The 13812-nt window shown below is 47.2% G+C and overlaps 1 protein-coding gene across 1 annotated transcript in view; it reads right to left on the reverse strand.

Moving 5' to 3' along the window:
• The window catches only part of LOC142246722 (uncharacterized), a 294524-nt gene that overhangs the window by 132833 nt on the left and 147879 nt on the right, over nt 1-13812 (reverse strand). Inside the window, exon 5 of the mRNA XM_075319777.1 lies at nt 11700-11928. Coding sequence (XP_075175892.1) covers nt 11700-11928 — 229 coding nt within the window. The remainder of the gene's footprint in view (nt 1-11699; nt 11929-13812) is intronic.

A 13812-nucleotide genomic window follows, 5' to 3' on the forward strand; every position in this document is an offset into this window, starting at 1 on the left:
GATGCACTTTTTCCCCCAAATTTTGGGGGAAAGTGGGGGTGCGTCTTATGGTCTGAATGTGGCTGCGGGGAATGAGGGTGCTGCGGTGGAGCGGGTCATCGGGGGCACGAGCAGGCTGCAGCAGTTCCGGTAATTTACCCGACGGGGGTGAAGACTTCAATATTCATCCCCAACCCGCTCCAAAATTGGGGTACTAGCGCACCGATGAGATAGGACTTTCCCAATACAGTCCAAAGAAATCCTACGCATGAACCCTGAGAGCAAGCTCACTCCGTTAGCCATACGGGCGAGCGGGATCCGAAGAGTTCCATACTTCAGATTCCAAATAGAGACAAAGGTGCCAAGGAAAGGGCCACAGGCTAACAGCAACACCAAGGGCACGAACCCAAGCGTGCTCCCTACAAGCGGCAGTGGTGCTCAGAAATCTAGTTTACAAGCTGTCGGTATTGTTATTCCTGGACTGAGTGAGTATACTGAAAAACCCTTTTCCTTTCCCCAACGGCACCCCAACACCAACAACCCAACGGACCCCGGGACACAAACCCCCTACCCATGGAGGGGTTAAACATCCTGCTGCTACACCATTGTCACCGGGCTCCCCAACAGCAGCGGTGGTCCCTCACATTACCACGTACCGTGGGTGGCGTCACAAACTTTCTAACCCCCTTTTGTTCACACTCACCCCCCCCCCTTTCTTTTAATTCGAGTGTCCGTGCGGACTCCCCGGATTAGGAGACCACTCGAGCCGCGGCAGCTCCGGATCAGAGCGGGGGGGGCGGTACACTCATATATAGTCTACGTGGTAATTCACAATTTGACACATTGTCCACATCACATGCAAGTATACCACAGAAATAGCATCACATATACCACAGGCAAAAGCTCATATTGGCGATTTTACCAATCCTGTAAAAAACTGTCTGTTAATAGAATCAATGGCATTGAAAAACAACATTTACCTTATTACATTCACCAGCATTGGTGTACCCCTCCACCTCTAACGTACGTTTCACTAATGCTTTCTCAAAGAGGCATATCAGGGTGGGGTCAAGCCGTCTATATAAACTACCCGTAACCAATTAAAATGATACATTTTAATTAAGAACCTGTGCGTTTCTCAGGCAATTATGGCGCATGGAGCTCCGGACTGCTCACCTCCTTTCAAATCACTTCCGCATTGCGCGCGCTGGAACGCAGGTGGAACCATCAGCTTCAGCACTTAGGTTGATGTCCCTCCTGGTGGCTCCCTGTTTTCAACTTTTTTGGATGTTTTATATATTTTTTCACAAAATTCGCATTTTGATTAAACATCTATAGTGCAATGCATCGTATTCATTGTCTCTTGGATGGGATTCCAATCGGGCATTTATTGAGTTAGCTGTTAAAGGGAACCTGTCAGGTGCAATATGCACCCAGAACCACGAGCAGTTCTGGGTGCGTATTGCTAATCCCTGCCTAACTGTCCTTGTATACACTAGCATAAAGAGATCTTTATAAAAAGTATTTCTAAAGATCTTTATTTTATGCTAATGACCATGGGGGACTAGTCCCATGGGCGTTATATCCCCAGAGTAGTCCGCCTTCTTCGCATTTTAGTATGCTCACAAGGGCCCACAGGTGCGTACTAACATGCAATTCAATTCAGCATCACCAGTGGTGACGAGCGTACCTGTGTTTGCTGCGACCGCATTTCTGAATGCCGGGCACTTCCGGTCAAGTGAAGTATGAAGCCGGGTGTATGTGTCCCAGCTTCAGAGAGGTCTAATGCGCATGACTGGAAGTGCCTGGTATTCAGAAGAGCGTTGACCGGGAACGCTGGTGACGCATTGAATATGTTAGTACACCCCTGTGGGGTAAAATCTGGGATCTATGGAATTCCTCTCCCAGCACACTCACAGAAACTTGAGAGAGAGGTTAATGTAGCTAATGATTCTTTTGGCTATTTGAAGGTGTGACATCCTCCAGCGGCAAATAGTGATAGTATGGTTATACTTTATTTTTGTCTGTTGTGTTATTTCTGTGATCTTTAGTTATGGATATCTCAGACTAATTCGGAATAAGCTGCCTGCATGTCCATCACAGACAAAAAAGACTGACTGCACTCACCAAACTATTCAAAAAAAACCAAGAAAGCCTGCGGAGACACCATCACGTTTCTCAACGCTGGCAGGAAACTAGCCAGGTCTTTCACCGGGAAGGAACAACCACGGGAAGGGCAGTCTCCAGTCAAGGAGACCACCTATGCCAAACATGGTATCCATCCACAGACAGCTGTTTCGGGGTATTTGCCCCTCATCAGTGTGGAGTAGGAAACTGGCTAGTGGGAGCATTGCCTAGTAGAAGACTACATAAGCAAGGATGGTTGACCTTAGGGAGATCAACACGGCGGAGACACCATCACGTGTATCTCAACGCAGCTAGTTCCTGCAAGCATTGAGAAACATGTGATGGTGTGTCAGCAGGCTTTCTTGTTTTGAATATTTCCCAGGGGGCATTGCTCTAGAATCACTGCGTTGAGAAACACGTGATGGTGTCTCCGCGGTGTTGATGTTGATCTCCCTAAGGTCAACCATCCTTGCTTATGCACTCACCAAAACAGACATGTGAACAGGTGCATAACTGAACATGACATAAAATACAAAAAAGACAGTTTGCACCCTGATAATGCTAAAGTATGGAAACCATGAATGTGTGAACATGGACCTGCAACTGGGCAGATATACAAATGGCCATTTATATATGCTAAATATCTGCCCAGTTGCAGGTCCATGTTCACCCATTCATGGTTTCCATACTTTAGCATTATCAGAGTGCAAACTGTCTTTTTTTTTTGTATTTTATGTCATGTTCAGTTATGCAGCTGTTCACACGTCAGTTTGGCGAGTGGAGTCTTTTTTGTCTATATTAAGAGGGCATACCCACTGACCGTGCACCCCTCCCCCAGTTGCCACAGATAATCTTATCCTACATAGCAGGTTCCTACTTGCCCATACACAGGAGGTTTTTAACCCAGAGAGAGGCTTCAGAATAGCATTAGGTACCCAGTTACGAGATATGCCGTGAAGGGGCAACTGGGCAAATATACAAATGGCCATTTATATATGCTAAATATCTAATTTTTCTTAGATTTTCCATAGCAGTAATGCAGGTCCATGTTCACACATTCATGGTTTCCATACTTTAGCATTATCAGAGTGCAAACTGTCTTTCTTTTGTATTTTATGCATGTCTATCACAGAGATACGTTGATTGTTCCAATATTAAAGTAGATAGACGATAACGTAGCACCAGATGTGGTTGAGATAAGCTTTGATGTCTCACGTGCGGCTGTAACACTACTTCAGGGGCCACTCAATAGCCTTCATACATATGCAATGCTTTCCCTGCCCACCGGCAGTTGCAGCGTCTGATTAGTTGCAGTTAGACCGAGCCCTCTCCCTGTGTGACAGCGTATCTGACTGCTTTCAATGTGTGTGTCTAGATTGGTGTAAAGATAAATTAAAAAAAATGGGGGTAGGGTCCAGGGCCGGCGCCAGCACCCGGCAAACCCGGTCAAATGCCGGGGCCCTGAGCTGCCGGGGGGGCCCACTCGCGGTGGCAGGAGTGGCGCACCGCTACTCAGGGGGGCCCGGTGGCCACGCTGTCACCGCCCCCCGCCGAGGATCGAGCTTTCAATTGCATCGGCATCGCAGGTGCTGATACAATTGAGAGCAATGATGAGAGAGTGAGCTCCCTCTCTTATCATTCTCCCCGCTGTGACTGTCGGCGTTCTTCTGACAGCTCTGCAGAGGACCGCGGTGACGTCATCACTGTGCGCCTGCTGAGAGGTCAGAGCGAGCGACAGCAATGGACGCGCCGAGGAGACCGGATCAGCGGGGGAACGAGGAGAAGTGAGGCGCCCCTCTACTGACACTGGGCTCCCCTGACTCACAGGCCGGCCACTACACAGCGGCACTAGTACACATAGGGGCCCGGCAGCCGCTCTGCGTCTATGTGTAGTGCTGCTGTGTAGTGGCCGACCTGTGAGTCAGGGGAGCCCAGTGTCAGTAGAGGGGCCCCTGACCTGGAGAGGCCACCAGCCATGTCTGAGCTGCAGGAGTGCTAGTCCTGACCTGCACAGCAGACGGAATCTCCATCTTGTAGGACCTGCGATGATGTCACGCCCATGTGACTGTGTGGGAGGAGACACAGGAGGCCGGGCAGAAAGCAAGAGAACTGAATCCTGAAGGAGATAATGGACACATGATGACTGGTAATAAGAAAAGAGGGGACATGAGGGTGAGGGGGACTGCAGGGTGAGGGGCATATGAGGGCTGCAGACTGTGACAGAAGCATGTGAAGGGGTGCAGAGTGTTTGAGAGGGGTAAGTTGGGGTACAGGCAGGGTGAGATATGTGAGCAGGGTGTGTGAGATATGGGGGTGTATTGTGTGTGATATGGGGGGTGCAGGCTGTATGGGAAGCAGGGTATGTGACATATGGGGGTGTAGTGTGTGAGATCTGGGGGGTGCAGGCTGTATGGGGAGCAGTGTGTGTGTGATATGGGGGGAGCAGGCTGTATGGGAAGCAGGGTGTGAGAGATATGGGGGTGTAGGCTGTATGGGAAGCAGGGTGTGTGAGATATGGGGGTGTAGTGTGTGTGATATGGGGGTGCAGGCTGTATGGGGAGCAGGGTATGCGACATGGGGGTGTAGTGTGTGAGATCTGGGGGGTGCAGGCTGTATGGGGAGCAGTGTGTGTGTGTGTGTGTGTGTGATATGGGGGGGTGCAGGCTGTATGGGAAGCAGGGTATGTGACATATGGGGGTGTAGTGTGTGAGATCTGGGGGGTGCAGGCTGTATGGGAAGCAGTGTGTGTGTGTGTGTGATATGGGGGGTGCAGGCTGTATGGGAAGCAGGGTGTGAGAGATATGGGGGTGTAGTGTGTGTGATATGGGGATGCAGGCTGTATGGGAAGCAGGGTGTGTGAGATATGGGGGTGTAGTGTGTGTGATATGGGGGTGCAGGCTGTATGGGAAGCAGGGTGTGTGAGATATGGGGGTGTAGTGTGTGTGATATGGGGGTGCAGGGTGTGTGACATATGGGGGCAGGGGCGTAACTACCGCAGTCGCAGGGGTCGGAAGGAGAAGAGAGGTACTTGTTTTTTATTTTGCTGGCTGCATGACACATGGAGGCCTGGAGGGGCCTGGCTCCATGATACATGGAGGTCTATGGGACTGCATAATAAACATGAAGGACACCTTATACATGGACTAGAGGTGCATTATACATGGAGGAGTATGGGGCTGCATAATACAATATGATGATTTATGGCGCTACATTATAATACATATAGCACTATGGGGGCTACATTATAATAAATGGAGAAATATGGAGGCTACCTTACACATGGACACACATGGGTGTGCGTTATAAAACACTGTGGTGCAGTATAATATATGGAGTACTATGGGGTGAATTATAATACATGGAGAACTATGGGGGTGCATTATAATATATGACGGGTTATGTGGGACCCTTTATATTATACGGAAGGCTATGTGGGGGCCATTATAGTATTTGGAGAGCTATATATAAGGAGGACAAAGATACAAGTATGGGATGGGAATGTTTTGTGCTGAGGGAAAAAGGCTCTTTCCCTCAGCACCCAGCTTTCCCATGCTCTGCTATACATCTCTTAGCACCCAGCTTTCCCATGCTCTGCTATACATCTCTCAGCACCCAGCTTTCCCATGCTCTGCTATACATCTCTCAGCACCCAGCTTTCCCATGCTCTGCTATACATCTCTCAGCACCCAGCTTTCCCATGCTCTGCTATACATCTCTCAGCACCCCGCTTTACTCTGTTATGGGAAAGCTGGGTGCTGAGGGAAAGATGGATATCAGAACATGAGAAAGCTGGGTACTGATAGAGGGATTTCAGATCATGGGAAACCTGGGTGCTGAGGGTAAGAGCCAAGTGTCAGCATCATTATCCTGTACCCCGAGTGTCAGTGTCATTATCCCGCACCCTAAGTGTCGGTGTACGTGGAGGGGGGCCCCGGTCAAAATTTTGCACCAGGGCCCATCAAACTCTAGTTACACCACTGAGTATTAATCACTGTATTCTACATGAGGGTGCCTACTGCTATCTGGCTCTGCACTGTGCTATATACAGGCTATGCTATATACAAGCTGTATGCTACATGAGGGTGCCTACTGCTATCTGGCTCTGCACTGTGCTATATACAGGCTATGCTATATACAAGCTGTATGCTACATGAGGGTGCCTAATGCTATCTGGCTCTGCACTGTGCTGTCTGGGTCTGCACTGTACTATATACTGCACTGTGTACTACATGAGGATACCTAATGCTATCTGGCTCTGCACTGTGTTATATAGGTGCTGTGTACTACATGAGGGTGCCTAATGCTATCTGGCTCTGCACTGTGGTATTTAGGGGCTGTGTACTACATGAGGGTGCCTATTGCTATCTGGGTCTGCATTGTGCTATATGTGTGCTGTATACTACATGAAGGTGCCTAATGCTATCTGGGTCTGCATTGTGCTATATGGGGGCTGCATAGTGCATACGGGGGCTACATAATACTATATGGAGGACAATGGGGGCTTCATAACACAATATGGGGGCTGCATACTACTATACCCCCAGAGTTGTATGTCCCCTCCACCCAGGTGCTGTATGTCCCCCCCCACCCCAGAGCTGTATACACCCAGAGCTGCATGTCAACCCCCCACCTCACAGCTGTCCCCCCCCACCTCAGTCACTGCCCTCCTCTAGAGCTGTATACCCCTTTCCTCAGTAATATGTATTCCCCCCAGTATTGTGTTTGTCCCCAGCCTCTCTTGTGATGTATATACTGCAGTGTTAGTGTGCCCAATGTGCGGCCATGTCTGTTAGACAAACCGGGAGGTGAATGAGGCTGTTGCCGGCTTCCCAATATTAGAAATATATATACAGGATAAATATATAAAAATAATGTGTGTGTGCGCGTGTATGATGTGTATCTATCTGGCAGTGTATATAACTGTCTAGATTTATGTCTATTTATGTGTTTTTGTGAATTTCTCTTTAAATAAGTATGTGTACGTGTGCCTGTATGTGTATGTATCTGTGCATGTCTGTGTGTGGATGGGGCCCACTGAGACTCTTTCGCCCAGGGCCCACAAAAACCTGGAGCCGGCCCTGGTAGGGTCCCCCATATTATGATACCAAGCGCAGATATAGGCTGTGTATCAACATAAGAGGAACCATATATGGCTTTTTTTAAATTATTTAAATACATATCCCAATTTTGGAACCCAGCCATGATAAAGCAGACAATCCTGGATGGCTGCAGGCTGCTATTTTTAGGCTGGGGGGGTCCAGCCTGAGAATACCAGCTCCCAGCTGTCTGCTATATCATGGCTGGGTATCAAAATTGAAGAGGACCGCACGCAGGTTTTTAAAAATTATTTAAATATTTTTTTTAAAAAGCCACATGCAGTCCCTCTTAATTTCTAACACAGCCAAGATAAGCACACGGCTGGGGGCTGCAGCCTGTAGCCATATGCTTTACCTATGCTAAGTATCTGAATATGGGGGGACCCCAAGCCAATTTTATTTATTTTTACACCAATCTAGGAACTCATACAGCATCTGTGATTGAAAGCTGTCAGACACACAGGGTGGGGGCGCAGTATGACTGTAACCAATCACAGACACCGGCACTGCCGATGGGCGAGGGAAGCAGTACATGTGTATGAAGGATAATGAGTGGCCCCAGAAGTAGCATTATAGCAGTGTGTGAGACCGGTAAGTATAACACGATTGCTCTAATTCCCCTATCCCTTCTACCACCATTTTAAAGCAAAACCTACAAATAATTCCTAAAAGGAATGGTCTGGTCCAAGAGGATAGACATAGAACCTAAAAGAATAGGTGACCCCTAAAGTATAAAGCCAAAATTGTTAATTAGGGAAAACCCAAAAGTTCCCACAGGACCACAATATAAATGCAAAAGTGAAAAAATATTTTATTGAAATCATTTATAAAAGGAAAGTGAAGCAGTAAAACAAGGAAGAGTGGCTGAGATGGAAAATGCCACACAAGGGGAACAGAGGAAAATACACTCCAACCAACCTCCCTAGTGACACCCAGTAAATAAATTATAATCTGTCTTTAATTTTCCTATCCTTTTTTTAGGTCCCTTTTGGATTGTGTCCATAGTTTTTCTCAGATTGGTCATTTACACCCATTGAGTATTGCAGAGTCGTCCATCAACTTCTGACAAGCTCCATCCTCTGTTCGCGTTGATTTTGGTGGCATGTGCTCTCATTTGTTATTTTTTGATATGTTTGTGTGACGCCCCAGGAGTGCTGATCCTGTTCGGGGACGCCACAGGGCTTGATCAATATGACGAACAGGTAATGTCAGTTTTATTATATGTCGTGACGCCACTCACGCTTGCGGTCATGGATGTGGATGACCGCCGCTGCAGGTTTTACGAGCGTCTGGGGCTGATGGGGTCTGCAGCCAGGTGATGTAGCCTCCCGTGGGTGAGGCAGGCCCCAGGGGCTCGGGTGAGCAGGGTAGCGGGGTCCCGGAATAACACAGGCTGAGTCCAAAAGTCTTTCAACTGGTTTTTACTCACTTCAGATGTTATTGTGAGCTGACCCGGGCGTTGCTGTGATTAACCAGGTAAGACCAGGGTTCCTTTGGGCCAGTCTGAGGGTAACCTGTTAGCTCACCTTCCTAGAAGTCTGTGTTCGGATAACCCCCTGACGTGAAGTACCATGGGGGTCTATCCAGGGAGTCGCTTCTGCCTTTTCTCCCCTGTGTTTGGCCCGTTTGCCGGCAGCGTGGACCAAGTGAGATGGCTCCAGGCTCTGTCCCCTTATGGGTCCCTGCGTTGCTGCTGAGGCTCGGACTCTGTGAGGTTGGTGAGGTACTTGTAGTTCCCCTCACCGGCAGGTTCAGTAGGTCGTTAAACTGGAGTCTGCTCTAGGGACCTGTACTCCGTATGTGCCTAGTCACCGGCAACTCCGTACTACTCTCACCAGGTGACCGTTCTCCCCCGCTAACTGTTACTACCCCGTGCAGGGTCTGACTAATGGCCGCGCGCGTATCTATCTCGTGACCGCCGCTCACCACCACCAGACTGGCTCTCTCCCCCCTTTCCTGACAACCTCTGCACTGTTGCCCCCAGCCCCTCCGCTTCACTCCTTGACAAGATTTGAAAGCCAACCCCCTCCGGAGACTGCCCAAGGGTCCCATCTTCTGGTGTGGGAGAACTGGTTGCTATGTGTCTGTGCGTACACATCTCGCCTGGCCCTTAGGATTACCTGGAAGTACTATCCCAGCATGGGTGCAGTATTTAGTGACGCCTGACCGGGTCAGGGGCGCCACATATGATTAAATTGTAGATTTTGTTTTTTTACTCCGGATACTCTTTGGAGTGCTGGACTGATGTATGCACTGCCGTGTTTTGTATTTTGTGTCACTAAACAATTGTGCAGGTTTATATTTGCATATACTTTTTGTTTATGTAATATGATATCCTTGCAGTCATCAAATATCTTGACATTTATCAAGGCGGTATCTGCTATCTATACCCCTTTTTTGGTTATCAGTAATGATTCCACTTACTGAATGAGTTTGTCTTGCTCCTGGACACAGACGTACTGTGCACGTGCGATGTACTGGCCTTCCGCACGCTGTGGTTGTTGTGGCGTCACCGTGGAGATGGGGGTGGAATGACATAGTCCTCCTCCCCCTTTTCCTCGGTGGGCTGCCGCCACGTTGTGCGGAGGGGGGTCAGGATGACGTGACGCTGGGCATGTTGACCTGCTCTACTCTTTCCTCATTCCCATGGACACATATGCGCCATGCGCATGCACTGTCACGGACTATCGCGCACTGTGGTGATGGGAGGGATGACGTATGTCCTCCTTCCCATCATCCTCGGTGGGCCACCGCCGTATTATGTGGGGGAGTAGGACAACATGGCATTGAGCGTGCTGATTTGTTCTATTTGGGACTTTGTGCCCCAGGTCGTTGTGTGCTAACAGCATGACTCAAAGTAATGTGGGCTTCTTCAATGGCCTGCATTTTATAAATACACACACACACACACACACACACAGTGTGCAGAATTATTAGGCAAATGAGTATTTTGATCACATGATACTTTTTATACATGTCGTCCTACTCCAAGGCCGAGAGCCAACTACCAATTAAGTAAATCAGGTGATGTGCATCTCTGTAATGAGGAGGGTGTGGTGTAATGACAACAACACCCTATATAAGGTGTGCTAAATTATTAGGCAACTTCCTTTCCTTTGGCAAAATGGGTCAGAAGAGAGATTTGACGGGCTCTGAAAAGTCCAATATTGTTAAATGTCTTGCAGAGGGATGCAGCAGTCTTGAAATTGGCAAACTTTTGAAGTGTGATCAACGAACAATCAAGCGTTTCATGGCAAATAGCCAACAGTGGCGCAAGAAGCGTGCTGGGCAAAAAAGGCGCAAAATAACTGCCCATGGATTGGGGAAAATCAAGCGTGAAGCTGCCAAGATGCCATTTGCCACCAGTTTGGCCATATTTCAGAGCTGCAACGTTACTGGAGTATCAAAAATCACAAGGTGTGCCATACTCAGGAACATGGCCAAGGTAAGGAAGGCTGAAAAACCACCACCTTTCAACAAGAAACATAAGATAAAACGTCAAGACTGGGCCAAGAAATATCTTAAGACTGATTTTTCAAAGGTTTTATGGACTGATGAAATGAGAGTGACTCTTGATGGGCCAGATGGATGGGCCAGAGGCTGGATCAGTAAAGGGCAGAGAGCTCCACTCCGACTCAGACGCCAGCAAGATGGAGGTGGGTACTGGTATGGTCTGGTATCATCAAAGATGAACTTGCGGGACCTTTTTGGGTTCAGGATGGAGTGAAGCTCAACTCCCAGACCTTTGATACGCTTTGATATTTATGAGTCTTTTGGGTTGATTGAGAACATAGTTGTTGATCAATAATAAAAAAAAATCCTCTAAAATACAACTTGCCTAATAATTCTGCACACGCTGTATATATACACATATGTACACAATCACTTTATTTTTGCATGCTGCTTGGCACTGAAATAGTGTTGTTTTATGGGGGTCTCTTTGTGTTGGTGTCTGCTTATGAGGCGTACGCAGCAGTTACTAACCAGCTTAATTGCTGCTGTACACACTTGATGAGTGGATAGTTCTGTGGAATGTCTATAGTGCGTGCAATCAAACAGTTTAACCTGTGAGTCGCTAACTAGTTTTCAACTTTTCTGGTTATGTATATGCTGCTGTAATTTGCATTACTATATGTAATTAACCCTTTACTGGGTGTCACTAGGGAGTTTGGTTGGAGTGTATTTTACTCTGTTCCCCTTGTGTGGCATTTTCCATCTTAGCCACTCTTCCTTGTTTTATGGCTTCACCATCTTTGTAAATTATTTCAATAAAATATTTTTTCCCTTTTGCATTTATATTGTGGTCCTTTGGTAACTTTTGGGTTTTCCCCTAATTAACAATTTTGGCGTTATACTTTAGGGGTCACCTATCTTTTACGTTCTACACTATTTTAAAAGCGCCTGATTCAGGTCCCTATAGACCTGGTTGCATCCGCCGATCCCGGGTATCTGCGGGTCCGCCCATCACTAGTCATTACTCCTTGCCGGGGCGATTACCTGTAGGTTCCTCCTCTTTGCACCGCTCATCTCCCCACACATCGCTTTCTCCTTTCTCCATTATGGCTTCAAGATGAATCTTCTTCAGATTTTTCCTGGATTTCAAAACTGTGAAAATAATAAAATGTGAGAAATTGTAGAAACGGGTATCTGCACCGCGCCAAAGACACCTGTAGGAAAAGATTGTAAGGAAATCCCCTCCCTCCAGGTAGTCTCCTGTCTCTAGCAGCTCTGTGAAACCTCATACCACAGTTGGATTGCAGAGCTTCAGGAGGACAGATATAACTGCGCTAATCTCTCAGGCTCATTGTATGTGAACACGTCACACTCAATAAGCTTTTGCACAGAAAAGATCACTTCTAGGTTACACTCTTTCGATGAGCTCCTGAAACGCGTAGACCTATGATGCAATAAAGCTACATTAATCTGGTATCCTGATTTGTGATCTTTGGCGCAGTGCAGATACCCGTTTCTACAATTTCTCTCTTATCAGCCTTTGGGTTGCCGCTGCCTTGATCCAGTTCTACGTGCTAATATAGTAGTTATGGCTTGCACAACTATAGTTGGTGAGTATTATTGCTCCCCATTCCCTTGCCCTGTGCCTATAAAGGTAAAACCCTATTGCGCTTTCTTTTCCACAGCCTTTCATTTAAAATAATAAATGTAAAAGTCACAGACAGAATACTGTGGAGCTGTGTATATAATACATAGTGTAGAGATGTGCCAGTGTATATACTGTAGTGTGGATTCTGCAATATATACACAGGGCCAAAACTATATAAACATCTCTGCACTATATATACACACAACTCTACACTATATACTATATATACCCAGCACCATACTATATTCTGCTGTATACATCACATATGATACACAAAGACTGGTGTTTATACATCCCATGGGAGATAGTAACTGCAGGCCTATATCCTGGCATATATACAGATGCAGGGCCGGCCTTAACCTGAATGGTGCCCTGTGCAAAACTGCCCTTTGGTGCCCCCCCTACTGATTCTTTACCTAGTTTCCCAGGAAACAAACGAGGACAGGAGGCCATTTTTTTTTATAGGCTAAGAAAATTGATCTCTTCAAATGTACAATAAATTACAAATTTGTGCTGGAGAATCTGCACCTCAAATCCACCACGTCTGATCTCTTTTTTTTAGCGGTCTTCCTATTTCAACCATTTATGCCGTATCGATGGATATTACACCCCACCCCAGCTCCGACTCCACCCCTCAAGCCCTCCACACACCACCATTCTTGGAAAAACGTGTGTGTGTGTGTGTGTGTGTGTGTGTGTGTGTGTGTGTTACTGCTCTTCTGTATAATATCACCCCAAACACACTGCTCCTCAGTGTAATATCCCCCACACACTGCTCCTCTGTATAATATCCCGCACACACACACTGCACCTAAGTACACTATCCCCCATACACACACACACACTGCACCTCAGTATACTAACACACACACTGCACCTCAGTATACTATCCCCCCACACACACTGCTCCTCAGTATAATATCCCCACACACACTGCTCCTCTGCATAATACCCCATACACACTGGTCTTCTGTATAATATCCCCACATACACACTGCTAGTCTGTATAATATCCCCCCACACACTGCTCGTCTGTATAATATCCCCCCACACACTGCTCCTCTGTTTAGTATCCCACACACAGTTTATCAATATAATATCCCCACACACACTGTTCCTCTGTATAATATCCTCCCACACACACTGCTCCTCTGTATAATATCCTCCCACATCCACTGTTCCTCTGTATAATATCCTCCCACACACTGCTCCTCTGTATAATATTTCCCCACAAACACTGCTCCTCTGTATAATATCTCCCCACAAACACTGCTCCTGAATATATCCCCCTCCACACACTGCTCCTCTGTATAATGTCCCCACACGTACACTGCTCCTCTGTAAATACCAACACACACTGCCCATTTGTATAATATCCCACACACTGCTCCTGTGTAGCTTCCTCCACACACACACTGCCCCCTCTATATATCCCCCACACACTGCAACTTTGTATAATATGCACACACACAATAACCCTCTGTGTAATATCCCTCATGTACGCTGCCC

The sequence above is a fragment of the Anomaloglossus baeobatrachus genome, chromosome 7 (assembly GCF_048569485.1).
Source record: "Anomaloglossus baeobatrachus isolate aAnoBae1 chromosome 7, aAnoBae1.hap1, whole genome shotgun sequence".
Taxonomy (NCBI): domain Eukaryota; kingdom Metazoa; phylum Chordata; class Amphibia; order Anura; family Aromobatidae; genus Anomaloglossus; species Anomaloglossus baeobatrachus.